The following is a 17744-nucleotide window of genomic DNA, read 5'->3' on the forward strand; positions in this document are numbered from 1 at the left end:
GTTGGTATCATTGATAAGGCCAGCATTTGTTACCCATCCTTAATTGCCCCTTGAGTGGGGTGGCTTATTCAGGCCATTTCAAAAGGCTGTTGAGAGTCTACCACGTTGCGGTGGATCTGAACTTGCATAGGCCAGACCTCCGGCAACTTTCTTTCTGAAAGGACTGAGGAGTTTTTAAATCACAAGTGTTCAGAACACCAACAGATATGTCACGATCTTACTGAATCGTGGAGAAGGCTTGAAGCCTCGAACAGCCTAGTTTCTGTCCCTCATTTTGTCAGCTCACATGATTTTGTGGGCACCATCACTAAGAATAGCTCTCGATTCCAGATTTAGTCATTAAACTTAAATTCTCAGCGGTGGTGGGAATTGAACCAGAATTCTCACAGCATTAGACTGGGCTTCCAGGTTAATACACCAGTGACATTACCTCTAATGCCACCAGCTCTTCCACGTGCAACGTTATCTTGCTGAAGAAATAACTTCAGCCTTCCACTCCACATTAGGGTAACATGCAATGGTGTGAGGTCCCTCATCATATTTGCCTAAATTCATCATGGTAGAAAAACTAACCATACTAGTTTCAATAACTTTATATCAATGCTTTTGTTTAGGATAAGGTGGTGTTCTTATATCCAAACACTTTTCAGGAAGGACCAAAGCTGAATGACAGATATGGGAGATAGCAGGTCACAGTGTAAGGATACAGGGTAGGTCATTTAGGACAGAGATGAGGAGAAATGTCATCACTCAGAGAGTGGGGAGATCGTGGAATTCTCTGCCACAGCAAATGGCTGAGAACAAAAGATTGAATCTTTTGAAGTTGGAGTTAGATGTAGCTCTCAGGGCTGAAGGGATTAAAAGGCAGGGGAGAAAATGGGAACAGGAAACTGGGTTGGATGTCCAGCCATGGTCATATTGAATGGTGGGAACAGACTCAAAGGGCTGAATAGTGTTTCAATATCCCTGACCAAGAGGCCTCCAGAAAAAGACAACGACAGTCAGGTTCTGTGGATCAGTGAAGACACTGACGTATAGACTGATGATGTGCAGATGTTCACACTGGTCTGAGCTTCATCTTCCTCCCTGTGCCTGATGCCAATAAGTCATTTCCTGGCCAGCTTCTGTTTTAGTTTAGTACAAATATTTCACTATGATTAGTGTGAACATAAAATCCTCAAGCAAAAATGTTTAGAAATTAACACAGGATGAACCTTGGCTTCCATTAGCTCCATCTTTATACAGTTCCATGATTTACAAGGTTGAGTTCAGCTGTAGCGTGTCAAAGTAATGACTGCAATCAAACAAATTTAACAATAGCCCTTAATGTTTTCCATCTGGATGGACATTTTACATTACCATCCTCATAGGGTTAAATCTGACAGCTTCCCTGATGCCATTATAATGTTTGCCACATAAGAAAAGTCAATGCACATTCTACATGGGTCAAACAGCTGTTTGTTTTACACTCTGTCATTGCAGTGAGATCTGCCAAGCTCAGTGTGTAAGGTCTCCAACAAACAAAAGACGAACACTCACAGGCATCCCATTTGGCTTTTCCAAGAAGTGAGCTTCTCTCCCCAGTGAAAACAGTTCAAAGTATGCACAGATTTCCAGATAATATTCCTGATGCATTTGAAATCTTTTTTTCGTTGATTAAAAGCTAATGCGAAGCATTGCGCTGCAAGGGGTCACTTCACAAATCAGCTTTAAGGAGCGAGAATTTCCTACGCCCCATGCATGAAAAGGAGGCGTGTTTTTCAAAACTTGCATCAACTGGTCAAGAATGACAGACATCCCAGTGTTTCAGCTGCATTTCTTCTGGTTGCTTCACGGCACTGTACACAATCTACTCCAACGTTCAGTTCCCTGCACATTTTGGCCAGTGTTTTAATCCCAGCAGAAATATTAACATCTTAACAACAATCACACCACTTTTTTTTAAGCAAGCCTTGAGTGAGCTCATATGAAGCAACGCTGTTGACACTTACATCCTGGTTCAGGCATTCTGATATTGTTCACCTAGTTACATGACCAAGGGGAGGAGTTCATGACCTGGATACCTGCTTTGCACTTGCATGAAACAAGTATGGATAACAATGTTGAAAATGTGTTGCTGGTTAAAGCACAGCAGGTCATGCAGCATCCAAGGAATAGGAGATTCGACGTTTCGGGCATAAGCCCTAATTTTATGGATAACAATGACCCACCTCCTCCAGCCTGCTACCCCACTGAAAACTGCTCAAATTACATGAAAGCTGCAAACTCCGAGTCTGGATTTAGCTTCATGCTTCCCAAGTGGAGAGTGAATGGAATATACTTCCAAACATAGAACAGCTGTAACTTCAATTAGAAAGAACAAAGCAGAGGACTGCAGATGCTGGAAAATCTGAAATAAAAACAAGAATAGCCAGAGAAACTCAGCACTTCCAGACAGAAAGAAAGCATAAAGGATTACTGGATGGAAGACATTAACTCTGCTTTCTCTCCACAGCTTCTACCGGAGTTTCTCCAGCAATTTCGGTTTTCGTTTTAATTGATCAGAAAGTGGCAGCAGCAAGGCACAGTTATGTGGGCAGCACAAATTTTCATGGACAGGATAAAGAGTCAGCAACTGATTGGTGAGTGGTGAAGAACCCAAAACCGCATTTGGCACAAAGAGTCACATTCCAAGGCCACTCTGTCTAAAGCAGAGCAGGGGAGCACGCTTCATTGTGGCTGGAACCAAAACTGTGCTCACCATTCGTAGGCCCTAGAAACAGATCAAGAAATAAAAACTACAACACATCCACCCTTCACATCAGGGTGTGCCACGTCCTTCATAATATAATTATCGAGATAAGCAGTACCATCACCATGGTGATATTGGCTAATCTGGACTTTGATTATGCTAGAATCTTTCTACAAATCAATGACACCAGACCTCAAAAGATCACTAACAAGGAGGTCTGACAGTAGAATGGATTTGCATGCCAGGTACAAAATCAAAATCTGCAATACATTCATTGTTAAATCTTGCCAAGGCATTGGATAATGCTTGTTGCTTGAGCCTTGATAACCACACACACTTAACTCTCGCACACTCAAAGCGAGGTTTCCAAGTGAGATCTTTGGTGTACTAACACTTTAAATAAATCAGTTACTTGTGTCATGGCTAACTATGGCTTAGTTAGGAATCTTGACTTTAAGGTAGCTCATAAGAACTAGGAACAGGAGCAGGGAGGAGGCGATCTGACCCCGAGAGTCTGCTCCACTATTCAATAAGATCATGATTGACCTTTTCGTAACCTCAGCTCCACTTACCCACCCGCTCACCATAACCCTTAATCCCTTCATTGTTCAAAAAATTATCTTAGCTTTAAAAACATTCAATGAGGAAGCCTCAACTACTTCACTGGGCAGAGAATTCCATAGGTTCACAACCCTCTGGGTGAAGAAGTCAATTCTCAATTCACTCCTAAATCTGCTCCCCCTAACATTGAGACTGTGCCCTCTTGTAAAAAATGAGGTCTGCAGATGCTAGAGATCACAGTTGAAAATGCGTTGCTGGTTAAAGCACAGCAGGTCAGGCAGCATCCAAGGAATAGGAAATTCGACGTTTCGGGCATAAGCCCGATTCCTGATGAAGGGCTCTGGCCCGAAACGTCGAATTTCCTATTCCTTGGATGCTGCCTGACCTGCTGTGCTTTAACCAGCAACGCATTTTCAACTGTGCCCTCTTGTCCTAGTTTCACCCACCAGTGGAAACATCCTCCCTACTTCTATCTTATCAATTCCCTTCATAATTGTATATGTTTCCATAACATTTCCCTTCTCTTCCCCCCTCCCCCTGCAACCATTCTTCTGAATTCCAATGAATACAATCCCAGTCTACTCAGTCTCTCCTCATTAGCCAAACCCCTCAACTCCATAGTCAACCTACTGAACCTCCTCTGTAACCCCTCCAGTGCCAATACACCCTTTCTCAAGTAAGGAGATTAAAACTGCATACGGTACTCCAGGTGTGGCCTCAACAGCATCCTATAAAGCAGCTACATAACCTCTCTGCTTTTAAACTCAAACCTTTAGCAATGAAGGACAAAATTCCATTTGCCTTCCTAATTATCTGTTGTAACTACAGACCAACCTTCTGTGATTCATGTGCAAGGACACCCAGGTCCCTCTGCACAGCAGCATGTTCCTTAGCCATCAAGTTAAAAAGGTCACATGCTTAAACATAAATCTGAAAAACACAATGTTGGTTGACATGCCAGGGAGTGCTGCACTGCCACAGGTGCCCTGTTTCAGTCATGACATTAAGCCAATATGCTGTCTACCTCCCTCCTCAGATCAATGTAAAATACCATATAGCATAATTTGATGACGACCAGGGAGTATACTCAAGACCTTTTTGATACTTATCCTCTCACCCAATAGTGTTACAACAGAGCGCTTCATTATTTATCTCATGATCTGATTTCTCACTGCATGCAACGAGTTTCCTCAACTTCCTACATTATGACAATGACTATATTTACTTAGTTGTGAAACACAATGAGATGTCCAGAGGGGTTGAAAGATGCTACACTAAGGTAACTTTATGGAAAGGTAATGGGGCAGTTGTGTGATGACAAGACTAATAATCCAGAAACCCAGCTCATGTTCCAGGGAACTCAAGTTCGAATCCTGGGCAGTAGAATTATTTTATTCATTAAAATACATCTGAATTTAAGAGCTTAATATTAATTGTTGTAAAAGCCCATCTGGTTCACTAATATCATTGAGGGAAGGAAACTGCCATCCTTACCCGGTCTGGATTAAACATGACTGCAGACCCACAGTAAGGCGGTTGATGCTTAACTGCCTTTGATATGGCACCTGGGCCTCCAGGAGGGGAATAAAATAACCTTATTACTTTTTGATATATCGGGCATACAGAAATTCTTTATCATTTATTTTTCTTCATTCTTTCATGGCAAGTAGGTGTCACTGGCTGGACCAGCATGTATTGGACATCCCTAATTGCCCAGAGGACAATTAAGGTCAACAGTTTTCTACCTGAAAGACTCTTTATTCCAGATCTTTTTTAAACTGAATACAAATTTTACCATTTGCCACAGTGGCATTTAAGATTGAGTCCTCAGAACATTATCTGGGTCTCCGGAATAATCGTCTCACAATAATGCCACGAAACCATCTCCTCCCATGTGCGATAAATTCTTTGTTTTATGTATCTTTGAATCTCAGTGGCAAGATCCAATGTCTACAATTCTCTGGCTGAACAAATATAAGGAACAGACCGAAGCAAAATGGAGCCAAGAATTCACTCATTCTTGGCTCCTGTGAAAATCTTTGTTTCTGTGAACATGAAGGAAGCAGAGGAATCTGAAGTTTGAGGTGATGAAGGCTACCATCAAATTCCATTTTTCCCTTTCCCTTACATGCACATACATGGCCACACAAACTGCATATGCAGCAATGTACAATTTTAACTTGTACTTTGAATTCCAAGACAGGCAGGGCAGAAAGCTTGCTTTATGTCTGAAATTAAATGTAGTCTAAAACTAGAACAAAGCCACAAAGCTCTGACCCTCTCCTAGCTGGCGGGACCCAAGTGCACACTTCAGGGTCCACTGGTCAAGGATTCCAAAATCCCACTTCAGCAAAGGCAGCTGGTGATATGAATCCTAGTCAGCTCCATATAAATCTACATGCACAGCCTGGAGTGAATCCAGCCCACCCCTGTGGAAGTGGGAAATGCCGTGTTTGGAAGTGAGATTTACACAGAGGGTGGTTTGCACGTGGAATGAACTTCCTGAGGAAGTGGTGAGTGCTGGTATAATTACAGTGTTTAAAAGACATTTGGATGGATACATCAATAGGAAAGGTTTGGAGGGATGTGGGCCAGGAGCAGGCAGGTGGGACTAGTTTAGTTTGGGATTATGTTCAGCATGGACTGGTTGGACCAAAGGTTCTGTTTCTGTGCTGTGTGACTCTATGACTATTAGTCAAACATTTGGGTCCAGGAAGCTGTTACCCAGACAAATGCTATCAATTACCACTCCATTTAACACAGTTGCATTGGGTAGTCTTGTTTCGTAGATATTTCGCTGGAGTTTAAAACAATCAATTGTTGAATCTGCCCCATTTTTATGGTCTGTGTAGACATTGTATTGACTTTTGCAATGTCTGAAGGCCTACTCTTTGACCAGGTTTTGGATCATCTGTCCTAACAGCTCATATAGTATGGTGTTAACCTTTGTCCAATAACATTCCTGTGAAGTGCCTATTGATGCTTTACTAAACTGAAGGTGTTAGATAAATGGAAGTTGTTACTAACCCAAATCTACCTTGATAGACAAGTGGGGGTGGGGGGGGCTGGGTCAGGACCTTTGCTCCCACTGACAGTCCAGGTTCAACAGAGACCTCCTCATTGTTGGAAGTGTTGACAGAGAATGTAGTAAAGAAGGTCTGAGACAGCAGGGGAAAACACATCGTTAAGTTTGTAGCTGTTCTTCTACAGTATGATCCTTGCACACGGTGTGATTTTGGAAAAGCAGGAAAAGGCTTGATGTGATCCAGTCAAATGCGGTGACTGATGGTGAATCTATTACATCTGGAGTAGCTCATTGGACGTCAGGGAAAAAGCAAAGACTTTGCTGGGGAAATGGGTCACAAAGATGGACACGAGGATGTGGTAAACAACTCATCAGCTGCAATGAAATGGTGGTGACTGGAGGGTAAGCTACACTATTGAGATTAGAAAGTACAGCTTGTGGATGCTCCAGGAAACTACAACTGCATCCAAAGAGTCAAGTACCCCACAGCAGGAGTGAAAGTAGTGGTGTAGGTGCTCTTATTTCTCCACTTCTCACAAGAAATGTAGATAACAATTTATCCAAATGCATTTACTTACTTTCTACTCCAGATGTGTCTCTGCCTTCCCAAAGCACTAACAATTAATAATGTTAGCGTGTGGCAATGTTGCTCCTTGAACAAGGTTATGTTGTCCTTGGCTTTTTTTTTCCAGGTGGTCAGAAAAGACACAGACTCTGAAAAGTCTGGGGTTGAAGGGTTTTGGGGCCAGTCTGATTATAGCTAACAGATGCTGCCACAGACAAAAGGTTTTCAAGTTTTAAAAGTTTGGTACAATGAGAGGGGAGTGGCCAGTTCTCCCAGCTCAGCTTTTATCTGGTTTGGTTTGGTTTGGTTTTAGCACAGTGTGAAGAAAGCTGCTGCACCCAAAGAAGCACGTCCAGGTGTAAGACCCTGTGTTTGATTTTACATTTTGTGCCAAGGGGTGTTTAGAAGGATTTTTGCAGGTATTGGGAAGAGCACCAGTACGTTGGGATAATCTATTGGGTTTTCGAATAGGTTGAGTTATTCAGTATTCTGTTCTCTTTTTTTTGCGTTTCATTGGGTATTCATGTAAATAAATTCTGGTTTGCCTAAAACTAAGTGGTTTGACCAGCTGATTCTCTCCTGGAATATCCACTTTACACCTGCTTAAAACAACAAGCAAAGTTAGAGTCAAATGTTTTTAGGGGTCTGACCTGGTCCATCACAACATGATCAAATTCCTCCTCTTAAGGGGAAACTTCCTCAAAAGCCCAGTTGTTGATCACAAGTTATATCTTAAAATCCAAAATATAATGTAGACCTCAAATGAACACACTATTCCCACATTCATTCACTGTCTAGCACCAAATCAACGGAATTTAAAATAGAATATTTTAAATATTTAAATTCTAGAATATCAATACTCACTTTATAAAAGCCAGCAAGGGTCTAGTTTGCACTTGAGATGAGGTTTACCCATTTCAAGTTATTATGTCTACTTTCTCTCTAATCCCACTCCATGGGTCACAAGATACCTCATCTGTGTTGGATCTCAATCAACTAGATCCATCAACCAGGTTTCCTAATAAATGCAATTATGAGTTTCATGTCAAAACAAAACATATTCAATTGAAACAAACTGATTGTTAATGACTGTATGTTGACCAGAGAATTGTAATTCTAATCACCACACACGCGCACACAGCCTTGTCAAAAATAGAGATCTAAAATGACCAGTTTTTAAAATTTTAAAACAAAATCCAATGGGTTACTTGTCATGAGAAAGGAAGCAACATAGGATGCTCTGGACACTGTTGCCCTGATGTTCTGGCATGTGTGGTCAAGTCACTAATCATACAGCGCTGCCTCGGATTTCTTATAGTCACGACACGGTGGCTCAGTGGTTAGTACTGCTGCCTCACAGCGTCTGGGACCCAGGTTCGATTCCAGCCTTGGGCAACTGACTGTGTGGAGTTTGCACATTTGTCCCCGTGTCTGCGTGGGTTTCCTCCGGGTGCTCCGGTTTCCTCCCACAGTCCAAAAATGTGCAGGTCAGGTGAATTGGCCATGCTAAATTGCCCGTAGTGTTTGGTGAAGGGGTAAATGTAGGGGAATAGGTCTGGATGGGTTGCGCTTCGGCGGGTCGGTGTGGACTTGTTGGGCTGAAAGGCCTGTTTCCACACTGTAAGTAATCTAATCTAAAAAATGAACAAAAGGTTCCATGCTGAACTGATGCTGAGAATTATGTAGAGAGTATTTTTTTTAGAAATGAGAAGATCAGCTAAGCAGTTTGCTCTTAGCAGGCTTTTCTCCAACTCAGTTAGATAAAAAAAAACCTCTCCAGGTCAGTCATTGGTCAAAGTAGCCGAGTATATGGGAATAGAATCGTAGAATCCCTACAGTGTGGAAATAGGCTATTTGACCCAATAGGGTCAGCATAGTGAAGGCGGCATTTGGTATGCTTTCCTTTATTGGTCAGAGTATTGAGTATAGAAGTTGGGAGGTCATGTTGCGGCTGTACACGATATTGGTTAGGCCACTGTTGGAATATTGCATGCAGTTCTGGTCTCCTTCCTATCGGAGAGATATTGTAAAACTTGAAAGGGTTCAGAAAAGATTCACCACAGTTAGAGGGTTTGAGCTATAGGGAAAGGCTGAATAGGCTGGGGCTGTTTTCCCTGGAGTCTGAGGCTGAGGGATGACCACACAGAAGTTTATAAGATCACGAGAGGCATGAATATGATAAACAGAGAAAGTCTTTTCCCGGGGATAGGGGCGGGGGTCCAGAACTAGAGGGCATAGATTTAGGGTGAAAGGGGAAACGATATAAAAGGGACCTAAGGGGCAACTTTTTCATACAGAGGGTGGTATGTGTATGGAATGAGCTGCCAGAGGAAGTGGTGGAGGCTGGTACAATTGCAACATTTACAAGGCAGCTGGATGGGTACATGAACAGGAAGGGTTTGGAGAGATATGGGCCAGGTGCTGGCAAAAGGGACTAGATTAAATTAGGACAACTAGTCAACATGGATGAATTGAACAGGAAAGGTTGATTTCCATGCTGTACATCTCTCTCTGACTACAGGTCCACACCACCTTCCAAAGAGTAACCCATCCAGATCTATTCCCCCACCCTATTACTTCACATTTACCCCTGACTAATGCACCTAATCTACACAGCCCTGAACACCAAGGCCAATTCACCTAGCCTGCATGTCTTTGGATTGTGGGAGGAAACCTATGCAGACATGGGGAGAACGTCGTCTAAGGCTGGAATCGAACCCAGGCCCCTGGCACTGTAAGGCAGCAGTGCTAACCACTCAGCTACCATGCCGCCCATACAGTTATTACCAGCCTTGTGACATCTAGAAGGTGCACTAAAAGAAACAATATCCATGGTGAACTTTCAATGAACATTTTTAAAGAAACCAATCCAGCTATGTCCACGAAACTTTAATAAATCCCTTTTCCACAACTTTCAAGTCTGAAGTCCTCCAACCAACATCAAACATAAATTGAGTGCGCGTAAGACAAAATTATATTTTTTGAGCAGATGTATAATCAAACAAAGGCACCCTCAATATAACACACTTCATACACAAAGCATTCATTGCAAACCAAAAATGTAACATTGGGACAACATCTAACATATGGAGCTGTTCAGATTTACATTCCTCTGCTGAATAGCCAACATGATCCATGTTTTTAGATCAATGGTTTATAAATAGCAAAATCTATATTACACACTCAACAACTGTTTTTCTAATTCCTGCATCTTTACTAGCTACTAATTCATATTTACACCAGTCCCTCAGGATCAACTGACTGCAAATTTTTCAGCAGATAGATTTGGTAGAATACCCAAACTACAGATTTAAAAGCAATTACCTTCAGTTTTCGAATGATATATGCATCATAAGCGGCATTCATTTCCAAACAACAGTCTACCTTATATGAAAGGTTGCCCTGATTCCCCTCTTTCACAGGCACATTTATAGACTGCTGTTTATAAGCTAGTATAGTAATTGTACACAGCAATTGCAGCTGTTATTTTTGACTGGTTAGCCATTGAGAGAGTGTGTGGAAGGAGGGGGTGGAGAAACCGGGAGAGCGGGAAGTTTGGGAGAGCGAAGGGCTCGCTAGAGGGGCTCTGTTCCACTGATGTCCTGCTCTGCCCGTTCTACCCCTTCAATTCCGTTGCCCCTCTCCCTCCTTGTCCACCACTGGACCCCACTTCAATGCACATATGCAGCTCGGTACACCTATGACAGTCCTTGCCTGTGATGATTTCTACGTGATGACATAGTGGCTGGAACTGTGCACTTTTCTGAAATAGCGCACATACATAAGTTGGCTGTAGTTACAGTAACCGTTCCCCAAATTATCAGGTAATTCTGGAGGAGGTAGTGAGAACGTACGGAACTTATAGCCAGTGCTGCATCGGGACCCCATTGAACCTCCAGTCTATGTACTCAAGAGGAGACAGCAGAGCAGGAGGACTGAGGGTCATATGGCTCTCCTGCAGTGACCACCTCTTAAGAATAAAACTGACAGTTCTCATGACATCTGCAGAATACAGATCACGGAACTGTAACAGCACAGGAGGCCGTTCAGCCCATTCACACCTGCTCTGATTTTCCTGCTCCTTGGATGCTGCTGTGCTCTTCCAGCACCGCTAATCCAGAAACGTTGCTTATTGGATGCTGCCTGAACTGCTGTGCTCTTCCAGCATCACTGATCCAGAATCTGGTTTCCAGCATCTGCAGTCATTGTTTTTACCTCATCCAGAATGCTGCCTGACTTGCTGTGCTTTTCCAGCAACACACTCTCTGCTCTGGTTTATCCCCTAGTGCCAACCTCCTGCTTTTTCTCTCCAAATCCCTGCCCACTATTTCTATCTGAATAACCAACCAATGGCCTTAGAACATAGACCAGTACAGCACAGAACAGGCCCTTTGGCCCACGATGTTGTGCCGAGATTTAATCCTAATGTAAAAGGCCTTCTTGAATACTTCATTTGAAGTTGCCTCCATTACAATTCCAGGTGGTGCATTCCATACCCCAACGGCTCGCTGGGTGAAAAAGTTTTTTTTATTACATCACCCTTGCTTTTTTTGCACGTCACCTTAAATCTACGGCCTCTTGCTTTTTTTCCTTTTAAGAGCAGGAACAGCTTCTCTATCCAGCTCCACTCATGGACTTGAAATCCTGCATCAACTCTCCTCTCAGCTGCCTCCTCTCAAAGAAAAACAGCCCCAAAGTCAATTTTTAAAAATATGGAGGTGATAGCAGAGTAATATTTTCACGAGACTTTTAATCCAGAATCTCAGCTCATGTTCTGGGACACGGGTTTGATTCCTGCCATAGCAAATTCAATTAAAACGTCTAGAATTAAGAACCTACTGATGACCACAAAACTATTGTCGATTGTCAGAAAAACCCATCTGGTTCACTCATGTCCTTTAGAGAAAGAAATCTGCCATCCTCACCTGGCCCGGCCTAAATGTGACTCCAGAGCCAAGGCAACGGGGTTGAGTCTCAACTGCCCTCTGGAATGGACGAGCAAGCCACTTTGTTGAGATGTTATAGTGTTTGACACAAGAAAGCACTGAAGTCAGAGAATCACCTGCAGTGATCTACGCACTGGAAAAGACAATGGCAGAAACAGCCTTGCTGATCCTGCAAGGTCCTCCTTACTAACCTCTGGGGGCTAGTGTCAACACTGGGAGAGCTGTCTCACAGACTAGTCAAACAACAGTCTGATGCAGTCATACTGGTGGATTCACACCTCTCAGACAACGTCACAGACACCACCATTCCATTGGCACGGCAGACCCTGCAGAGGTGGAGACACAGTGGTATACAGTTGAGAGGAAGTTGCTCTGGTAGGCCTCATCATTGGCTGCAGACCCCATGAAATCTCATGGCTCAGGCAAGGAAACCTCCTGCTGATTACCACGTACCATCCTGCCTCGGCTGATGAATCAGTACTCCTCCATATTGAACAACACCAAGAGGAAGCACTGAGGATGGCAAGGGCATAAAATATACTCTGGGTGGGGGGATTTCAATGTCCATCACCAGGAGTGACTCGGGAGCAGTAGTACTGATTGAGTGGGTCAGGTCCTAAAGACTGGATCTGCTGCACATAGTGAGGGAACCAACAAGAGGGAAAAACATACTTGACACATCCTTACTAATCTGCCAGCAGCAGATGCATCTGTCCGTGTCAGTATTGGTAAGAGTGACCATCACACAGTCCTTATGGAGACAAAGTCTCAGCTTCACATTGAGAATAACCTCCATCACATTGTATGGCACTATCACCATGCTAAATGGGACAGACTTCAAATAGATCTAGCAACTCAAGACTGAGCGTCCATGAGGTGCTGTGGGCACCTTCTGCATCGGTGATATTTTGCTTATGTATCACCTTCATGAAGTTGCTTATTGTACGCCAGCACAATCTTCAACCTCATCTCCCTTTGCCATTGCTTAATCATTACCACCAAGCCAGGGGCTCAACCCTGGCTCAATGGAGAGTGCAGAGGACATGCCAGGAGCAGCACCAGGAATACCTGAAAATGATCGCCAGCATCTGTGGAGAGAAAGCAGAGTTAATGTTTCAAGTCTACTGACTTCTTCAGAACTGGCACTAGGACACTGGACTCAATGTCGACTCTGCTCTCTCTCCACAGACTCTCCCAGACATACTGAGTTTGTCCAGAAATTTCTGTTTTAGTTTCAGATTTCCAGCATCTGCATTTCCTGGTTTTATCTCAGTGGTTAGGGAACGAAGTTGGGTTAGTAGACTTGACCAGTCATTGATCTAAGCGACTAGTGTCAAGTGGGTGAATGGTTCCTTCCTGGCCTGAACTTTTTTGACACCCAGTTTTTAATGGCTCAGTGCACAAATAATCCTATCTTTCTTGTCCAATTCCCTCATGCATAATCCCTTTGGAAATTATGGATAAAATTGCACCTTTCCAAGATTTTTTTGCTGGTGGATTTAAAATAATCTTGTGAAATAATTCCACAAAGGGACATGACAGCACCCTGTGCTTATTCTTGTTGTTGAAGAAAATCTCGGAGCACTCAAAAAATATTTTCACTTGTGCTGCTTAACAGCTGAGAATTGTTTTGCCATAAAATAAACATTATTTTTTTCCCTGAAGACAAATATGAACTCAAAACGTTGGCTGTTTTTCTCTCTACAGAGAGACTTGCAGAGTTTCTCCACGGCATTGTTTTTATTTCAGATCTTCTGCATCTGTGCTATTTTGCTTATGTATAACCTTCATGAAGTTGTTTATTTCTCAACTTTAACACTGCATGTTTCTGTACAGGTCACTCTGCTGTAAAGCCACAGCTGTACTCCTCTGCAATCTCAAGTTATATAAAAATCACGCTGCAGAAGATCGTGCTAAGAAGAACCCAGTAGACCCGTTCAGCAGTAAGTTTACATTAAACAAACAACGTCCATAATTCATCAATCCCGTTCTGGCCGATTCCCGCTGATGAAATGTTCATTATAACAGAACGACTTGTACTTTGGTTCCCGACGCATCAAACTAAACACAAAAACAAACAAAAACTCACATCCAACGTAGATAGGTCCAACAAATCTTCATTACAAACTGTGCAGCCTAAATCTGAGGTCCAAGCATCAGGGACATAGTTACCAAGATAGTTCAGCAGGTGCTAAGCAAGTGGCACAAAGAAACAGAAATACAAGAATTCAGAACATTAGAACATATCTTTAAAAAAATCTACAACAGAAAGAAACAGTAAATAATCCACTATTGTAAAATTAAATTTCTATCTATTTGAGCATCAGAGTGAGGATATCTTGCTGCAGTTATGTAGGGCTGTGTTGAGGGTCGCACCTTGAGTACTGAGAGCAGTTTTGGTCTCCTAGTCTGAGGAAGGACATTCTCACTATTGAGGGAGACTAGTGACAGTTCACCAGACTGATTCCCCCGGGATGGCAGGTCTAACATATGAGGAACAACTAGATCAACTGGGCTTGTTTTGGTTGGTATAATGAAGGGGGATCTCATTGAAACATATAAAATCCTGATGGGACTGGAAAGGTTGGATGCAAAAGAATGTTCCTGATGTTGGGGAAGTCTAGAATAAGGAGTAAACCACTTAGGGCTGAGATGAGGAAGATTTCCTTCTCTCCCACTGGAAGCTGTTGGGGCCAGTTCATTAGATATATTCAAGAGGGAGCTGGACGTGACCCTTACGGCCAAAGGGATCAAGGGGTATGGGGAGAAAGTGGGAGTGGGAGACTGAGATCGCATGATCAGTCATGACCAGATTGAGTAGTGGTGCAGGATCATCGGGCCGAATGGCCTAATCCTGCTCTGATGTTCTGTTTGTACTGATTGAGAAATTAACAAATGAAATTAAGGGATATGGGAAGCAGACAGGAAGGCTGAATTTAAGCCTATGATTATACTGAACATGACTGGTCAGCAAGTATACTCTTAGTCCTACTATTTGCATTTTTGAAACCACTTGATTCTATGGTATTCTGGTGCATTGTATACACAAACACTGGCTGTTAATTTAGCATTTATATCCAAGCCAAACCTATTTGGATGGTTTAGTTGGCCCCTAGGAGAAAAACAAACTCTGTACATGTGTCAGCACTTATTTCCCTTACTGACGGCACTACTGTATTGGCATCATACCTAAACTCTCCAGGAGAGAAGGAATCTGCTGCAGACTTTAGGTGCTAACCACTGCCCAACCACTCCTGCCCTTTTTCTGTGGATGCCAACGAGAAGGAGGTTCAGCTTAGCAGCTCTGATAGTCCCTCTTCTTCACCGTTATAACATTTATTATGTGCACTAATGCTCAAAGATTTGGCACTGTTGGGAGGCTAAAACTGGCCTTCACCACTTGACGAACTAAAACTTAGCATGTTGTCAACACAAAATGGGAAAACTTTCTGAAAAAAAAATCTAATTCACTTTCCTGAATATTGACATTATGTGTAAGTATCAGTAATATACTCCGAGAAGGACATTAGGATGCATTTAATCAATCCATTGTTTGAAATTTCTAAAGTTGAGGGATGGGGGCATGCAAATAAAATTCAGGTTCTAATCAGAACATCCACAGAAACAGGATTATTACCAAAAACAAAAGAGGGCAATTACCTTGATTGAGGCTCTCAAGAGAGCCACTGGATGATCATTTGAATAAAAGTAATGTAAATGAGTTTGAGAAGAACTAGGAGATTGGCACTAGGTAACAATGCTCATTTACTGAGCCAGTGTAGGCACAATGAGCTAAATGAGCTCCCTTCTGTGATTCAAGTCCTATTGAGTTAAAACAGGAAACTGGGAGAACACTATACACTACAATAAAAATTATGGATGTAAGTTTGCTCACTGAGCTGGAAGGCTTGCTTTCAGATGTTTTGTCACCGTACTGGATAACATCATTAGTGAGCCTCCAGTGAATCACTGGTGTTATGACCCATTTTCTATTTGTGTGTTTAGGTTTCCTCTGGTTGGTGATGCCATTTCCTGTGGTGATGTCACTTCTGACAGTGATGTCCTTTCCTGTTCTTTTTCTCAGAGGGTGGTAAATGGGGTCCATGTCAATGTGTTTGCTGATAGAGTTCTGGTTAGAATGCCATGCTTCTAGGAATCATCATGTGTGTCTGTTTGGCTTGTCCTAGGATGGATGTATTGTCCAAGTTGAAATGGTGTCCTTCCTCATCTGTATGTAAGGATACTAGTGATAGTGGGTCTTCCATTTTGTGGCTCGTTTTCTGCCTGTTTGTCACATTTCTTGCAAGATATTTTGTAAATGACATTTGTTCTGCTTGTTGTCTGTATAAGGTCTTTCAAGTTCATTAGCTGCTGTTTTAGTGTGTTGGTGGGTTTGTGGGCTACCATGATACCAAGAGGTCTGAGTAGTCTGGCAGTCATTTCTGAGATGTCTTTGATGTAGGGGAGAGTGGCTAGGTTTTTTGGATGTGCTTTGTCTGCTTGTTTGGGTTTGTTGCTGAGAAATCGGTGGACTGTGTTCATTGGGTAACCATTCTTTTTGAATACAGGGTATAGGTCATTTTCTGCAAATGTGTTGCTGGTCAAAGCACAGCAGGTTAGGCAGCATCTCAGGAATAGAGAATTCGACGTTTCGAGCATAAGCCCTTCATCAGACCCTCTGCTCTGTGTAATTCCTCTGTCCTGCAGTGTGTGGTGGCTCATTGAAATAATGTTCTGATGCAGCTTCGTTTGTGGGTGTTGGGATTATTGTTTCTGCAATTCAGTATTTGGTTGTGTGTTGTTTTCCTGTAGACACTGGTTTCTAAACACTGAACTACAGAAGTAATGTAGGTAACCTATACACAAAGAGAAAGCTGGTCATAACACCAGTGCTTCACCGAAGGCTCGCCGATGTATAGTATGGTGACGAAACATCTGAAAATGAACCTTCCAGCTCAGCGAGCAAACCTACATCCAGAACCTCAACCCAAGCTACAAATCTTCTCAAAACTTGCTAACTATAAATTACACTACACTATACCAAACATTACACTATACAATGGGACACTAAATTACACTACATTATAAATTATAGCTGGCATGTTGGTTCAGTGGTTAGCACTGCTGCTTCACAGAGCCAGGGTCTTATTTGTGTGGAGTTTGCATGTTTTCTCCACATCTGTGCATGTTCCTTTGGGTGTTCCGGTTTCCTCCCTGACCAAACATGCATAGGTTAAGTGGATTGGTCATGCTATATTGCCCATAGATTTCAGGGGTGTGTAGGGTAGGTTCATTAGTCAGGGTAAATATAGGATTTTAGGGTAGGGAATGGGTCTGGATGGGTTACTCTTTGGAGGGTTGGTGTTGACTTGATGGGCTAAATGGCCTGTTTCCACACTGTAGGGATTCTATGATATAGGTCACATGCTTCAATGTGAATACTTAAAGTGCAACTCCCGTACTTTAGTCTGTCTGTTGCCATGGATGAGGACGGGTATTGTGTCGAATATTATATTCCTGGCTCTGACCCTTGTTGGCTCGAACTGCAATTCTATTTCATCTGGAAATAAAAAAAAAATTTCTTTTAAAAACCACTGTAGCAGGCTTGTTTTATTGCAACCCACAAACATTTTCAATACATGATCAGAAAGGTTATGATATTACAGTAACCATGAAACCTTCTGAAATGGAGACAGACTTGGTCATTTAGGTCCTTAATCCAGCCTTCCCTGGGTACAATCATGCACATTGTGGACAACAACGTGGGTTCAATTCCTGTAATTGACGCCAATAACTTCCGCATGGCTGAGGCTATCATGAAGGACTCTCCTTCTTGACCTCTCCCCTTGCCTGAGGCACAGTGACCCTCAGGTTCAGCTCCCCCCTGTCCTCCCTCTCTCTCTCTTTCTCTAATGA

At 42.6% G+C, this 17744-nt stretch overlaps 1 protein-coding gene across 2 annotated transcripts in view; it reads right to left on the reverse strand.

Annotated features, from left to right (window-relative positions):
- The window catches only part of plod2 (procollagen-lysine, 2-oxoglutarate 5-dioxygenase 2), a 170094-nt gene that overhangs the window by 53012 nt on the left and 99338 nt on the right, over positions 1-17744 (reverse strand). For both annotated transcript variants that reach the window (XM_060834529.1, XM_060834528.1), the window contains exons 7-8: positions 17291-17388; positions 13918-14019 (exon numbers count right to left, since the gene is read on the reverse strand). In XM_060834529.1, coding sequence (XP_060690512.1) covers positions 13918-14019; positions 17291-17388 — 200 coding nt within the window. The remainder of the gene's footprint in view (positions 1-13917; positions 14020-17290; positions 17389-17744) is intronic.

Source organism: Hemiscyllium ocellatum, chromosome 13, assembly GCF_020745735.1.
Source record: "Hemiscyllium ocellatum isolate sHemOce1 chromosome 13, sHemOce1.pat.X.cur, whole genome shotgun sequence".
NCBI classification, from domain to species: domain Eukaryota; kingdom Metazoa; phylum Chordata; class Chondrichthyes; order Orectolobiformes; family Hemiscylliidae; genus Hemiscyllium; species Hemiscyllium ocellatum.